General features: G+C 39.9%; 1 protein-coding gene across 1 annotated transcript in view; it reads right to left on the reverse strand.

Annotated features, from left to right (window-relative positions):
- Positions 1-4,675: 4,675 nt before the first annotated feature.
- Positions 4,676-12,115, reverse strand: part of LOC143886597 (endochitinase-like) — a 60,795-nt gene continuing 53,355 nt past the window's right edge. Inside the window, exons 2-3 of the mRNA XM_077390648.1 lie at positions 5,289-5,442; positions 4,676-5,194 (exon numbers count right to left, since the gene is read on the reverse strand). Of these exons, the coding sequence (XP_077246763.1) occupies positions 4,825-5,194; positions 5,289-5,442 (524 nt within the window). The 3' untranslated portion in view covers positions 4,676-4,824. The remainder of the gene's footprint in view (positions 5,195-5,288; positions 5,443-12,115) is intronic.

Raw genomic sequence — 12,115 nt, forward strand, 5'->3', positions numbered from 1 at the left:
TCTTCTTCTTCTTCTTCTTCTTCTTCGTCCTCCTATCTTCTCTTTTTTTGTCTCTCTGTGTATTTTCAAGTTGAAGTCACAGAAGTTTCAGATCTGAAAACTCCAGACCTGTATCATTGGTAATTTCATTGAGTCTCAAATTCCACCTCCTTCTTACTTCGACGATCTGCTTCGTAAAAAGATCGAATAGTTCTTCAGCTATTATGGTACATCTGAGGAGTAACATTTAGCCATTTCCTCTTTTCATTTGTAAGGCCCTGCCCTAGCCTGGTTTCAATGGGCCAAAGCTAATAATCTGTTACATTCATGGAAGGGGTTTCTTGATGCAATTCAATTATGATTCGGCTCATAGCTATATGAAGATCATAAAGGTACAATTTCAAAACTCCTTCAAACATCTGTGGAAGATTACCAGTCATGATTTGAGGACCTCTCGAATAAGGTAACTAGCCTTTCTGCAACAACCCTTAGCATTTTCTTTATTTCTAGCCTTAAACCAGATCTCAAACGCGAACTGTTAGTTTTGCAACCCTCTTCTTTGTTACAAGCAATTCCTTAGCTAGGATATATGAAGAGAAATATGATGATTTAAGGAAATCATGGCGATCCAATTGGTCTAAACCTCCAGGAGGACCGGGTTTATTACCCACGCCTTCCCCTCTTCCACTTTCTGCCCTTCCAGCTCCTCCACACAAACAAATTCCAGTTCGTACTAGACAATTAACCAAGGAAGAAATGAAAATTAAACGTGATAAAGGTCTCAACTATTTTTGTGATGAAAAGTACGTTCCCGGGCACGATTGTAGGAAACGCTTATATCATCTTGCTGGATTAGATGATTATCCAGAGTTTCTTTCAGAAGATATTCCTCCCGATACCGTTAACCCTCCAATTGAATCTTTTTCATCAGAAACAAAGGCAGAAATTAGATTTAAAGCCATGGAGGGACATCAAAACCCTAGTACAATTCTCCTCACAGGGATAAGTTCTTTACACCTCTCCATGACCTCAGCGACAGTGGTTCAACCCACAATTTTGTCAAGGAAAAGATTGCTACTTCCTTGCATTGGCCAATCATGTCTACTTCCCCATTCAAAGTCTTGATTGGCAATGGAGAATACCTTCTCTACAACAAAAAGTGTATGGCTGTCAAATTTACATTGCAGACACATATGTTTCACTTAGATCTCTACATTTTACCAATCAAAGGTGCTGATGTCATTTTAGGAGTGCAATGGCTAGCAGACTTGGGTCCCATTTTAACTAATTACAAGATGTCAACTATGGAGTTTACCTGGCATGAGAAATCTATCAAATTGGTTGGTGAACCTAGTTTGAATCCTGCACCCCTCAAAGCGACCCAGTTAAAAGGCTTAACTAAATCCGATTCCATTGCATCTTATTTCCATTTGCTCTGTCTGGATAAAACACTCACCGATTTACCAAATGAGCACTTGAATCAAATCACCTGCCCTGATGGGTTACCTTCTGCTATTACCGACCTTCTGCTTCAGTACATTCAAGTCTTTTAGAAACCCACAGGATTACCACCCTTTCATGATATGGACCATCCAATTCACCTTTTACCTAGGTCCCAACTGTTATTGTTCGATACAATATGAACACCGGCAACGGATCTTGGCGATTCAACATTGAGAAAATCACAGAACAATATGGAATGAATTGAAAAGAGAAAAAGACATACCGGAAGCCATGAATCTTGTTTTTCTTTCTCTCACAGTTTCTCTTTGCTACACAATAGTCGGTGATGGGGACCGGTTTCTTTCTCTTCAAGCGTGGATTCTCAAAGATTGGAAACAAATTCGTTGTGTGCAAACAGGACCGAAGAGTTCTTTTTTATAAGCGTTTGTGGGAAGAGATGCGACTCCTCATTGCACCGATCCCTCTCCCCAAACGTCTTTTTTAAACGTTTATACCTTTTATATAAAGTCTTTTCATTTAATGACTTTTCACAAAAGTAATTAACTAACCAAATGATCTCGACCGTCGATCTTGCAAAAGCCACATCCACCGTTAGGATTATTTCCTAACACCAACCTGTAAATGTCAAACCATACCGATACCCTTATTTCTAGAAGACAGAAATCAAAAGACTTGTTCAGGAAATGTTGGAAGATGGGATCATTTTTCCCAGCCGTAGTCCCTATTCTTTACATGTTCTATTGGTAAAAAAGAAGGAACACACTTGGCGTTTCTGTGTTGATTACAGGTCCTTAAACTCCATTACAATTAAGGACCGATTTCTGATTCCGACAATTAATGAGGTCATGGATGAGTTACACGGAGCAATGATATTTTCCAAGCTTGATTTGTGTTCAGGATATCATCAAATTCGAATGAAAGAAGAAGATTGTGCTAAAACTGCTTTCCGCAAGCATGAGGGACATTATGAATTCTTATTCATGCCTTTTGGTCTCACTAATGCCCCATCTACCTTCCAAAACTCTATGAACATGGTGTTTAAACCCTTTTTGCGACAATTTGTCAATGTCTTCTTTGATGACATATTAGTTTATAGTTAGTCCATTACTGCTTATGTTCATCATTTGAAATCTATCCTGGATTGTTTATACACTAACCAACTATTCGCTAAAATGTCCAAATGCCAATTTTGCCAATTTGAAATCACCTATTTGGGTCATTTAGTCTCCGGTGGTGGGGAACAGCCAGATCCTGAAAAAATTCAAGCAATGCAAACTTACCAGTTCCTTTGGAGTTAAAAATTTTCAATCTTCAACAACCTATTTGGGTCATTTAGTCTCCGGTGGTGGGGAACAGCCAGATCCTGAAAAAATTAAAGCAATGCAAACTTACCAGTTCCTTTGGAGTTAAAAAATTTCAATCTTCAACAACCATGTTTTGGCTTCAGACAGAGATACAAAGGATTAAGACAGAGCCTGGAATACCATCTATGAGGGGGATGAAACAACAACAATCATTGAAAGATGGAAGAGGGGGAGAGGTGATATGGGTGTTTTTTTTACATGTTCATTTTCTTTGAATGGCATTTTTTAGACAGATGTTCTTTTTTTTTAAATGGCTTTATACCATGTTGATTGAACCACAGTTCCTAAGTAATAAATACATGTTTTTGGGCATTAATAGTTTAATATTTAGAGAGGAAAGATAGAAAAGCTAGAGAAATGATGGGTTACATGAGAGCATTCTAATTTTACCTCCCACATGGAACTTCACGGGCAGGCAACATATAATTTCGCATAGATCACATGGCATTTATCGTGATCAGAGCATTTGGTAAGATGTCATTTATTGCGATGTACTTGGTAAGTCATTTATAGCCTAAGATCGGAGGAAAGCAAGTGAGGATGAAAAAACGGGCGCAGAAGATGAGAAAAGGTTAACATTGAAAAGTTTTTTTTTTATGTTTATGGCTCATTTAGAGGCACATCAACTTAAATTTAAGGTCCACTAAATATGATTTAAACCATGTCTAAATTTCTTCCACGAGTCTCACCTCCTTGTCGCCTAGAAATCATTGAAGGTCTAAGATTAATCCCAGTAAAACATGTTTTCTAATCTCAGCCCTTCACAAAAGCATAAAAGGCAACCCACTTGGTCGCGAAGGAGGTGAAACAATTTCTTATATCTATCCCTTTTTTAGCCAAAAAAAATTTATTATTTCAGAATCTTGGTTTAAAATTAGTGGTAAAATACATTGCTATAGAGCCAAACCACCTAGGCAGTCTAGCCTTATCATCCTATTAGGGGTTTACTGGAATCATTTTAACATGAAAATTACACTTATCAGATAATTGTCCTTATTAACCAATTGACCGCCTTCAAATTAACGGCTCAAATAGAAATGGTGAAAATGTCTAAATTTTAATTTATTTGAATGGGTCGGATTGTCTAATCATTTGATTTTGGAGAATGGCTCATTCAAGTTAGGGCCAGCCATATGTGCAGTCCTGATCAGCCAGTTATACAACCAAAGTGTATATCGTAGTAGACAATTTTTTATATAAATGTTGAATTCTTAAGTAGGACGGTTTCTGTTAAAATCCTAGTTAATGTTGAAGTTAGAGTGTTAGTCATAGTTAGGAGTCAAGAGTTTAAGTGTGAAGAAGAGTTTTGAGTCGAGGAAAGGAGAAATATGAAAAGCCTATAAATATTGGACATTTGGTGTATGAAAATAGTTTTCATGAATGAAAATTTGAAGGGAAGTGATATATCCACCCCTTTTGATTACTTGGGACACCCAGCAGCAGTGTATCAGTGACTGTGACTGCAGAGGGGCTGATGTACTTCATGTCAGAAGAATTGAATGGGCCTGATTGCCATGTACACTGCTACTGGGTGTCCCAAGTAGTCAAAAGGGGCGGATATATTACTTCCTAAATTTGAATACAAGATTAATTTTCTATCATCTTCTTCTTGGATTCAAGGATTCCTTTTCTAAGGTTGAAGATCACCATCTTCAACCTTCTTTTCTCGACATGCCTTCATATCGAGGGGTAATCAAGACAATTTTATGAAAGACCGAGCCAATAATAAGGGAAGACTATTTCCTTTGACAGACCGTACAGATTTGTTTTAAATTATCTATTAACTATTTTTTTCATATAAATGGAATAATCGCCTTTCATAGGCTCACCATTTTAGATTTCATGCATACACCACAAGAAACAAGCTCTTTAGTGGCGTAAATAGTCTATGTAGTTTTATTTAATCAACTTGTATATGATTACACAGGATTTTTATACTAATGAGGATTATTGTCTTGGACATACTTGTTTAGATGATTCTAGTAGTTATTTATTTTAATACATCAAAAGCGCCTAATCAAGCAAAAGGAGGTTGGTTGTAGCAGTCAAGGTTGGAGCCATAGCTCACACCAAGTATGTCACAGTATCTCTTGTAGAATCCGATGCGGTCCGCCACCTTATCGTTGGTGCCTTTGCCGCATTCGATTCCACCATTGATGATGTTTGTAAAAACACCGAACCCTGGAAGGCGACCCGCAGATGTGTCGGCAGCGGATGGTGTCCATTGGCCTGTGATGACATTATGGCATGAAGGTTTTGGAGATTGAGGGGTCGTCCAAAACCATAGGGCTGTCTTAAATGAAACGGTTGCATCAGTGGCAACAAGGTCTGGGTTGCTGAGGAGGTCCACCGCAATGGCTTTTCCAGCTGGCCCATAGTTGTAGTTGCTGTAAGCATCAGAATCAAAGTCGAGTTAATCCCCTAGAAAATTATACATAGAAACAACATTACAAAAGTATGGGAAAAGTTGATGAAACTTACTAAGAGATTTGAATGGGACCTCGGCCGTAGTATTTTTTACCAGCAGCACATGGCCATTGTGCATTTGAAACACAATAATCTCCTGGACTACCTTGTTCTTGGAGGTAGCAATATCCCCAAGCATATGGACCCTCTGGTGCAGTTGGCCACCCACCTTAAAACATCAATTAATGGATCCATTAGTCAAGAATTAAAGTTCAATGTTGAGTAGAAAAATAACTTAGTAAAACACTTCTAAACAGAATTTTTTCTCGACATGCCTGCATTTGAAAGGCAAAGATCCCACATCAGAAAAGTTGAAGGACATGGATGGGCTTATAATGATTTGGGTACCCTCCCCTTAACGGCTAGCTTTTAAGTGTGAGTTCTACCTAGGTCAAATCCGTACAGAGTTGGCACGTCGGTTGGCGTCGTGGGTTTGCCCCCCATAGACTCGAGTTCGAATCCCCCAAGGCTTATCCAATGCACGTAGTTTACGGGTGATTGCGTGCATCCGTAGGGATTAGTCCTGCCCTATATTCAGGTAGGGATACCCTATGTCATCAAAAAAAAAATTCTAGCTGGGTCCCAACAAGTGGTATGGGTGTGGTAGTTCCAGTGTACCCTCGGAATGGAGAAAATTCTTGGGGGAAGATGTCAGTAACCGCAGTGTACCTTCAAGGATGGTGAAATTCCCTCGAGGAAGATCTTATAGTTCCCATGTTGCTCTCGCATAGCGGGACGAGATTGTCCCTTCCATGTGGATGGTCAAAAGCAAAGATCCAAGATCAGAAAAGTTGAAAGATGTGAATGGGATATAAGGACTTGGGCACCCTCCATTAATGGCTAGCTTTTATGGGTGAATTCTACTTGGGTCCCAACAAAAAATGACTAAGGGCCCATTTGGATACCTCATATTTTGGATTTGGATTTGGAATTGGGTTTTGAGTACAAAATGAATAGATCTGCCAGCTCATGTTGAGAGAGATAGAGAGGGAAGGGGGTTCTTCCTACTGTAGGGGCGAGGTTGAGGAGCCAAGAGGGTGAAGAAACTGCCAGATCTATGGGTTTCCAATTACTTATTTCCACCTTATTTGGAAATATGATTTTTTTCATTGCCAGTCGCTAATTTGGAAATCAAAGAATTTGATCCGGATCCAAATTACAACACAAAAAGGGCTGCAAATGTGAGAAATCCAAATCCAAATATTCTCGGCATCCAAACGGGCCCTCATTTTTACGGTGTTTCTTTGCATTTGGTGGGATTTGAGCTCTCATCTTTGTTTTCTTGCACACACAATGGAAGAACTTGTCTTTTTTTACAAAACTGATTTCCATTTTTCAATCCTAACATGAGAGCTGATAGCAAAACGGGATTTCATTCAGAAAATAAAGACAAAATCCTATGTTGTGCCAAGCACAAGAAGACAAGGAAGTGAGATCGAATCCCCATGAAATTGAAAAAATAAAAAACACACAATGAAAATGATCAAATTGTCGATTGGAATGAGAATGTTTGGAAAAAGCAGGAGGAATGGAGATGAAAGTTTCTCTGTCGATTGCTCTGAAAAATGAGGCAGATAATTCGATGTGGTTGTTTTCCGGAGTTTATGGTCCAGTTCTTAGAGTGGAAAAGGTTCTGTTTTGGGAGGAACTGGAAAAGGTCAGAGATTATTGTCCTCTGCCGTGGTGCATTGGGGGTGATTTTAATGAGATTAAGGAAGTGGGGGAGAGATTAGGTTGTGGAAGAACCAATTCTCAGATTAAAGCTTTTGCTGATTTTGTGGCCAAGTTTGAGCTAATAGATCTTCCTTTAGCAGTGCTTCCTTCACGTGGTCCAGAGGTCCTCGTCCGAGTCGTCTGGATAGATTTTTTATGTGCTCAGGGTGGCTGAATTTAGTTCCTGAAAACTCTCAGAAAACATTGGTGCATTCGGTTTCGGATCACTGTCCCCTTTTTCTTAACCCTCATCTTGAGTCGTGGGGCCCTCCCCCTTTTAGATTTGAGTTGGCTTGGCTTAGTTATCCCCAGATGGATGATAGATTGGGGAGTTGGTGGTCTTCATGCAATTTTGAGGGACCGGCGGATGTGGCGATTGGGAAAAAACTCAGATTTGTTAAAGTAAAGTTAAAAGAATAGTCTAAGGAGCAAAATTAGCAGGTAAATGGTAGAAAGTTTTGGTTGGAGGGTAAAAGAATTAATAGCTCTGGAGGAGTGTGGTTTAAGCTCTGAGGACGATTGGAAGGAGTTAGGGAAAGTTAAACAGGAACACAAAGGGCTATTGCTGCAGGAAGAAATATCTTGGAGGCAAAAATCAAGCGTGAAATGGTTGGTGGAGGGTGATAAGAATACTGCTTATTTTCATGCTATGGCTAGTGCTAGAAGGAGGTCGAACAGAATCGAATCTATCTCGGTAAATGGTGCTATAATTAGCTCCAAGAAAGAGGTATCTTCAGCCATAGTTGACTTTTATACTTTTCTGTATGCTTCAAAAGGAGTTCTTCGTCCCATTCCTGAAGAAGTGGAGTTTAAGAGTTTGAATCTGGAGGCTAGTTCAAATCTGGAACAACCTTTTGAAGAAGAGGAAGTTGAAAGAGGTCTTTTTGCCTAAAGATAAAGCTCCTGGTCCCGATGGTTTTTGTCTAGCTTTTTTCCAAGCTTGCTGGCCGGTTGTGAAATGTGGTATTCTACGATTCTTTACAGAGTTCTATGATGGGTTGACTCTTGTCCGAGACACAGGGGCTACTTTTATAACTTTAATACCCAAGATCAAAGGTGCTACTAAGGTGTCTGATTTTCACCCAATAAGCTTGGTGGGGTGCTTGTACAAGTTGTTGACTAAGGTGTTAGCTGATAGAATTAAAGTGGTGTTACCTCATATTATCTCGGATAGTCAGAGTGCGTTTGTCAGCAAGCGGCAAATTTTGGATTGTTCTTTAATTGCGAATGAAGTTATCGAATCTTATTCGAAAAGTGGAGCTGGAGGTGTGGTATGAAAGTTAGACATGGAGAAAGCTTATGATAGAGTGGATTGGGATTGTTTAGATTTTTTGCTTGGTAGAATGTGTTTTGAAAATCACTGGAGAGGTTGGATGAGAAATTGTATTTCCCCTGCATGGTTTTCCATTTTGGTAAATGGCTCTCCAAAAGGTTTTTTCAAGTCTTAAGGGGCTTAAGGCAAGGGGATCCCCTTTCTCCTTTTCTTTTTGTCATCATTGCGGAAACTCTTAGTAGGTTGATGTGTAAAGGGTGTTGCTTGGGTCTGTTTGAGGGTTTTGTTATTGGATGTGATAGAGTGGAAGTTTCTCTTCTGCAATTTGCTGACGATACCATCCTTTTCTTTGCCCCCGATAGGAATATGATTTTAAACTAGAAGGCTACTCTAAGATGCTATGAATTGGTCACTTGTCAAAGATCAAATTTTAAGAAATCTAGTTTGTTTGCTATTAATCTTCCTCCTTTAGAAGCTGGTGAGTTTGCTAAGGTGATTGGGTGTAGGCTGGATTCCCTGCCTTCGTTGTATTTAGGGCTCCCATTGGGGGTGGGAAAACCTAGAAAGGAGCTATGGACTCCTATAGTGGAAAGGATAGAAAGAAGATTGGAAACTTGGAAGAGGAATCTTGTTTCTAAGGATGGGAGACTCATCTTGGTCAAGGCAGTGTTAGCTAACATACCAGTGTATTATTTATCTTTGTTCAATTGCCCGGTTAGTGTAGTGCTGAGGATAGAACAGATTCAAAGAAGATTTCTTTGGGGAAGTGCTAATAGTAAGGGTGGTATACCCTTAGTAAAGTGGAAAAAACTTTGTGTTCTGATAAAGAATTGTGGTCCGGGGATAAGGCAGTTGAGAGAGTTCAATCGTGCATTGTTGGGGAAGTGGCTTAGGCGTTTTGGTATGGAACAATCTTCTTTGTGGGTAAAGGTGATTGGGAGCAAATATGGCTTCTTAAATGGGAACTGGTGCTCGGATGATTCTTATAGCAAGAAAGGTGGGACTGTTTGGCGAAACGTTTTGAGGTTCAAGCAAAGATTTGAGGTGGGTATTCAGTTTAAAGTTTACAAAGGGGATCGTATAAAATTTTGGGTGGATGCTTGGTGCTCTGATGAACCCTTGAAGGCTCTTTTTCCTGATTGGTTCTCGGTGGCTTTGAATAAAGATGCGTTGGTGTCTGATGTGGACCCCAATCCGAGAGAGGCGGGGGACGAGCCCCCAGAAAGTCTCTCTAGATCATCCACGTGAAGGAGAGCTCTGCCAAGGAACTCTCGAAAGAATGCCGCTCACAGCATGAGTGGCGACGTAAAGAAGAGTCATCATCCAAGGAAGTAGGCTCTGGATCCCATACTATGCTCCGTTGCAATGGATAATCAGAGATATAAAAGAAGGTTCGTGCCTGGTTACGAATTTGAAAGGTCCGAAGAGCACCTCATCCGCCTAAGTGTAACCACCTGGTCTCTAATGCTATTTATTTATTGATTTTGAAGAGTTTTGGGCGAAAGTCAAATGAAATGGAAACATATATCTCCAAGAAGACGTCTACCTAATCATGCATTTCTGGGAGATGAATAATAAGCACACGCAAAAGAAATGAAAGAAATGTCACCTAAGAATAGCTAGGTTAAGAGTGTCATGCCTAATTGGTGTCTAAATTCTGATGGACGAACACATGCATGCTACAGCTAAAGGTATAAGGTCTGTACATAAAAGTAAGAAAACACAACAAAACACACATCACAACTTGACTCCACACCCGACTCGACACAACAAACCCTAAAACTCTAATGCAATACTTGACTCGGACCAGATGGCCATCCATCCTGGCTGCTTTACGTATCCCGGCCTCGGGAAGAATAAGAATCAACGTAGTTCGATGACCTATTCTAAACTACGATGCCTAACCATCTAGAACCGCTATCCTAGTCTCGATCAACTAGACTCGACTGATTTTTAAAGCTTTTTGTACGATTGCTTAAGTTCAAGTGAATTGTAATTTTAGGATTCTCTATATGCCCTAACTAATGCAAGTTGGTTAACCTTAAGCTAATGCAGGTGGGCCCTACATCCTATGTGTAACTAGGCTGTGCATCCTAAGAAAAACAATGGGCTGACTAAATGCTTCCTAGTCTAGCCATCGGATCGACTAAATGTCTAACCGACCATGACTCAAGGCCTCCTAACTCTAGGGACACTCACACGACAAGACACACCAAGCATCAACACAATCAGGGCAGACTCCTGACTCTAAAACACTCCAAATATCTAGGACGGACTCCTAAGTCTAGGGGAAGATCTTTTTAAAAAGATTTTGAAGAATTTTTATATTTTTTGAAGGTTTAAAATGTTTATTTTTAAAGGTTTGGCTAGACTTGGGATGTGGATCCCAAGCTGCACTACGTACCTCATGCAAGAGGATCAAGCCAACGTAGTTCGGAACAGAAATTTCTAACTACTCTCCTATAATGACTCTTGACATTTAGAATGTTTTTGAATTTTCTCAGATGTTTTGATTTTTTGAAATTTCTGAATGTTTTTGAGTTTTTGACACAAGAGGACAAAATCCCATCATCATAAGGGTAGGATAGACTCCTGATATCCCGCAAAGGTTGGACAGCATCCTATGCTTTGCGGGAGAATTGGATAGAATCACGACTCTGCAAGGGTTGGACAGCATCATATACCTTGTAGGAGTGGATAAAAATCACATGATTTGATGAGAGGTTGGACAGAATCCTAACCCCTATGATGATAGGACAAACTCCTGAAAGAAGGACTAACTCTCTAGCTAAGGAAAGAATCATATGCTAAAGGATTGACTCTTAGAGCATAACCCTAAGAGGAGTACTAATGAGACAAAACATGTCTCCTAGAAGAAGAGGAGATAAAGAAGGGTGCTAGTGAGACTAGGCAAGTCTCCTATACACAGAGGCGGGCTCCAAGTACCCTTATCATTGCCCCTGTAATGACAGATACGGTTAGGGCAACTACTAGACAATGTTGGTCTTCAATTAAAAAGGGGTACAACTACGTGAGACTCGAGATAATCTCCTATGAAGGTGATTTTCTAATGAGACAAAGCTTGTCTCCAAAAAGGTATTGATTTTCCTGCTGAGACATAGCTTGTCTTCCTAAAGAGGGCTTTAGATGACTCATTCATTACCCTTGCAATGAACAAGGGGAAACTTTTTATTTAAAGGTATCTAAAAGACTAGGCGAGCCTTTCAAATTAAAGAGGGCAGTGCTATTTGGACTGAGTAAGTCCCCTAAGGATGGGCTTGGGCTAACGCCTTCATCGCCCTTGCGACGAATGGATTACCTAAAGCGTAAGGGAATCTAAGAGACTACGAACTCTCTACCTAAAGAAGAGGGGATAAGAGCAAAGGGTATTACCACATCAGGTAAGTTCCTCTAAGAATAGGCTTGGACTAACGTCTTCATCGCCCTTGCGATAATAAAATACAAGATTGTCTACATGAATCCTTTTATATTTAATGAGGAACAATTTGCAAAGATCACATACTAATTCATCATTAATCCGAAAACTTCAACAAGCAAAATTAAAACAACACTCATGAAATCTATGATTAACACATTGATCTAAGAAATGTACCGATGAAGATGATTAATCGAGCTCCAACGAAGCTTGATTCACCAGATCCGATCATAAATGACCTTGTCTTGTTGAACAAATACTCTTTCCTCTTTGGCTGAAACGAGATCTCTCGGCTTTTAGTATATATACAAAAAAACCGATCGAATCTAGGCCGGAGCTTTGGCCGGAAACAATGGCATTCAATCGGAGAAGAAGGGCTTAGAAAGGTTCTCTGTCGGAGAAGATGAAAAGAGGGTTGAT

This window comes from Tasmannia lanceolata, unplaced genomic scaffold, assembly GCF_043159265.1.
Source record: "Tasmannia lanceolata isolate RefF3 unplaced genomic scaffold, GAP_Taslan_0.1 ptg000011l, whole genome shotgun sequence".
Lineage (NCBI taxonomy): Eukaryota > Viridiplantae > Streptophyta > Magnoliopsida > Canellales > Winteraceae > Tasmannia > Tasmannia lanceolata.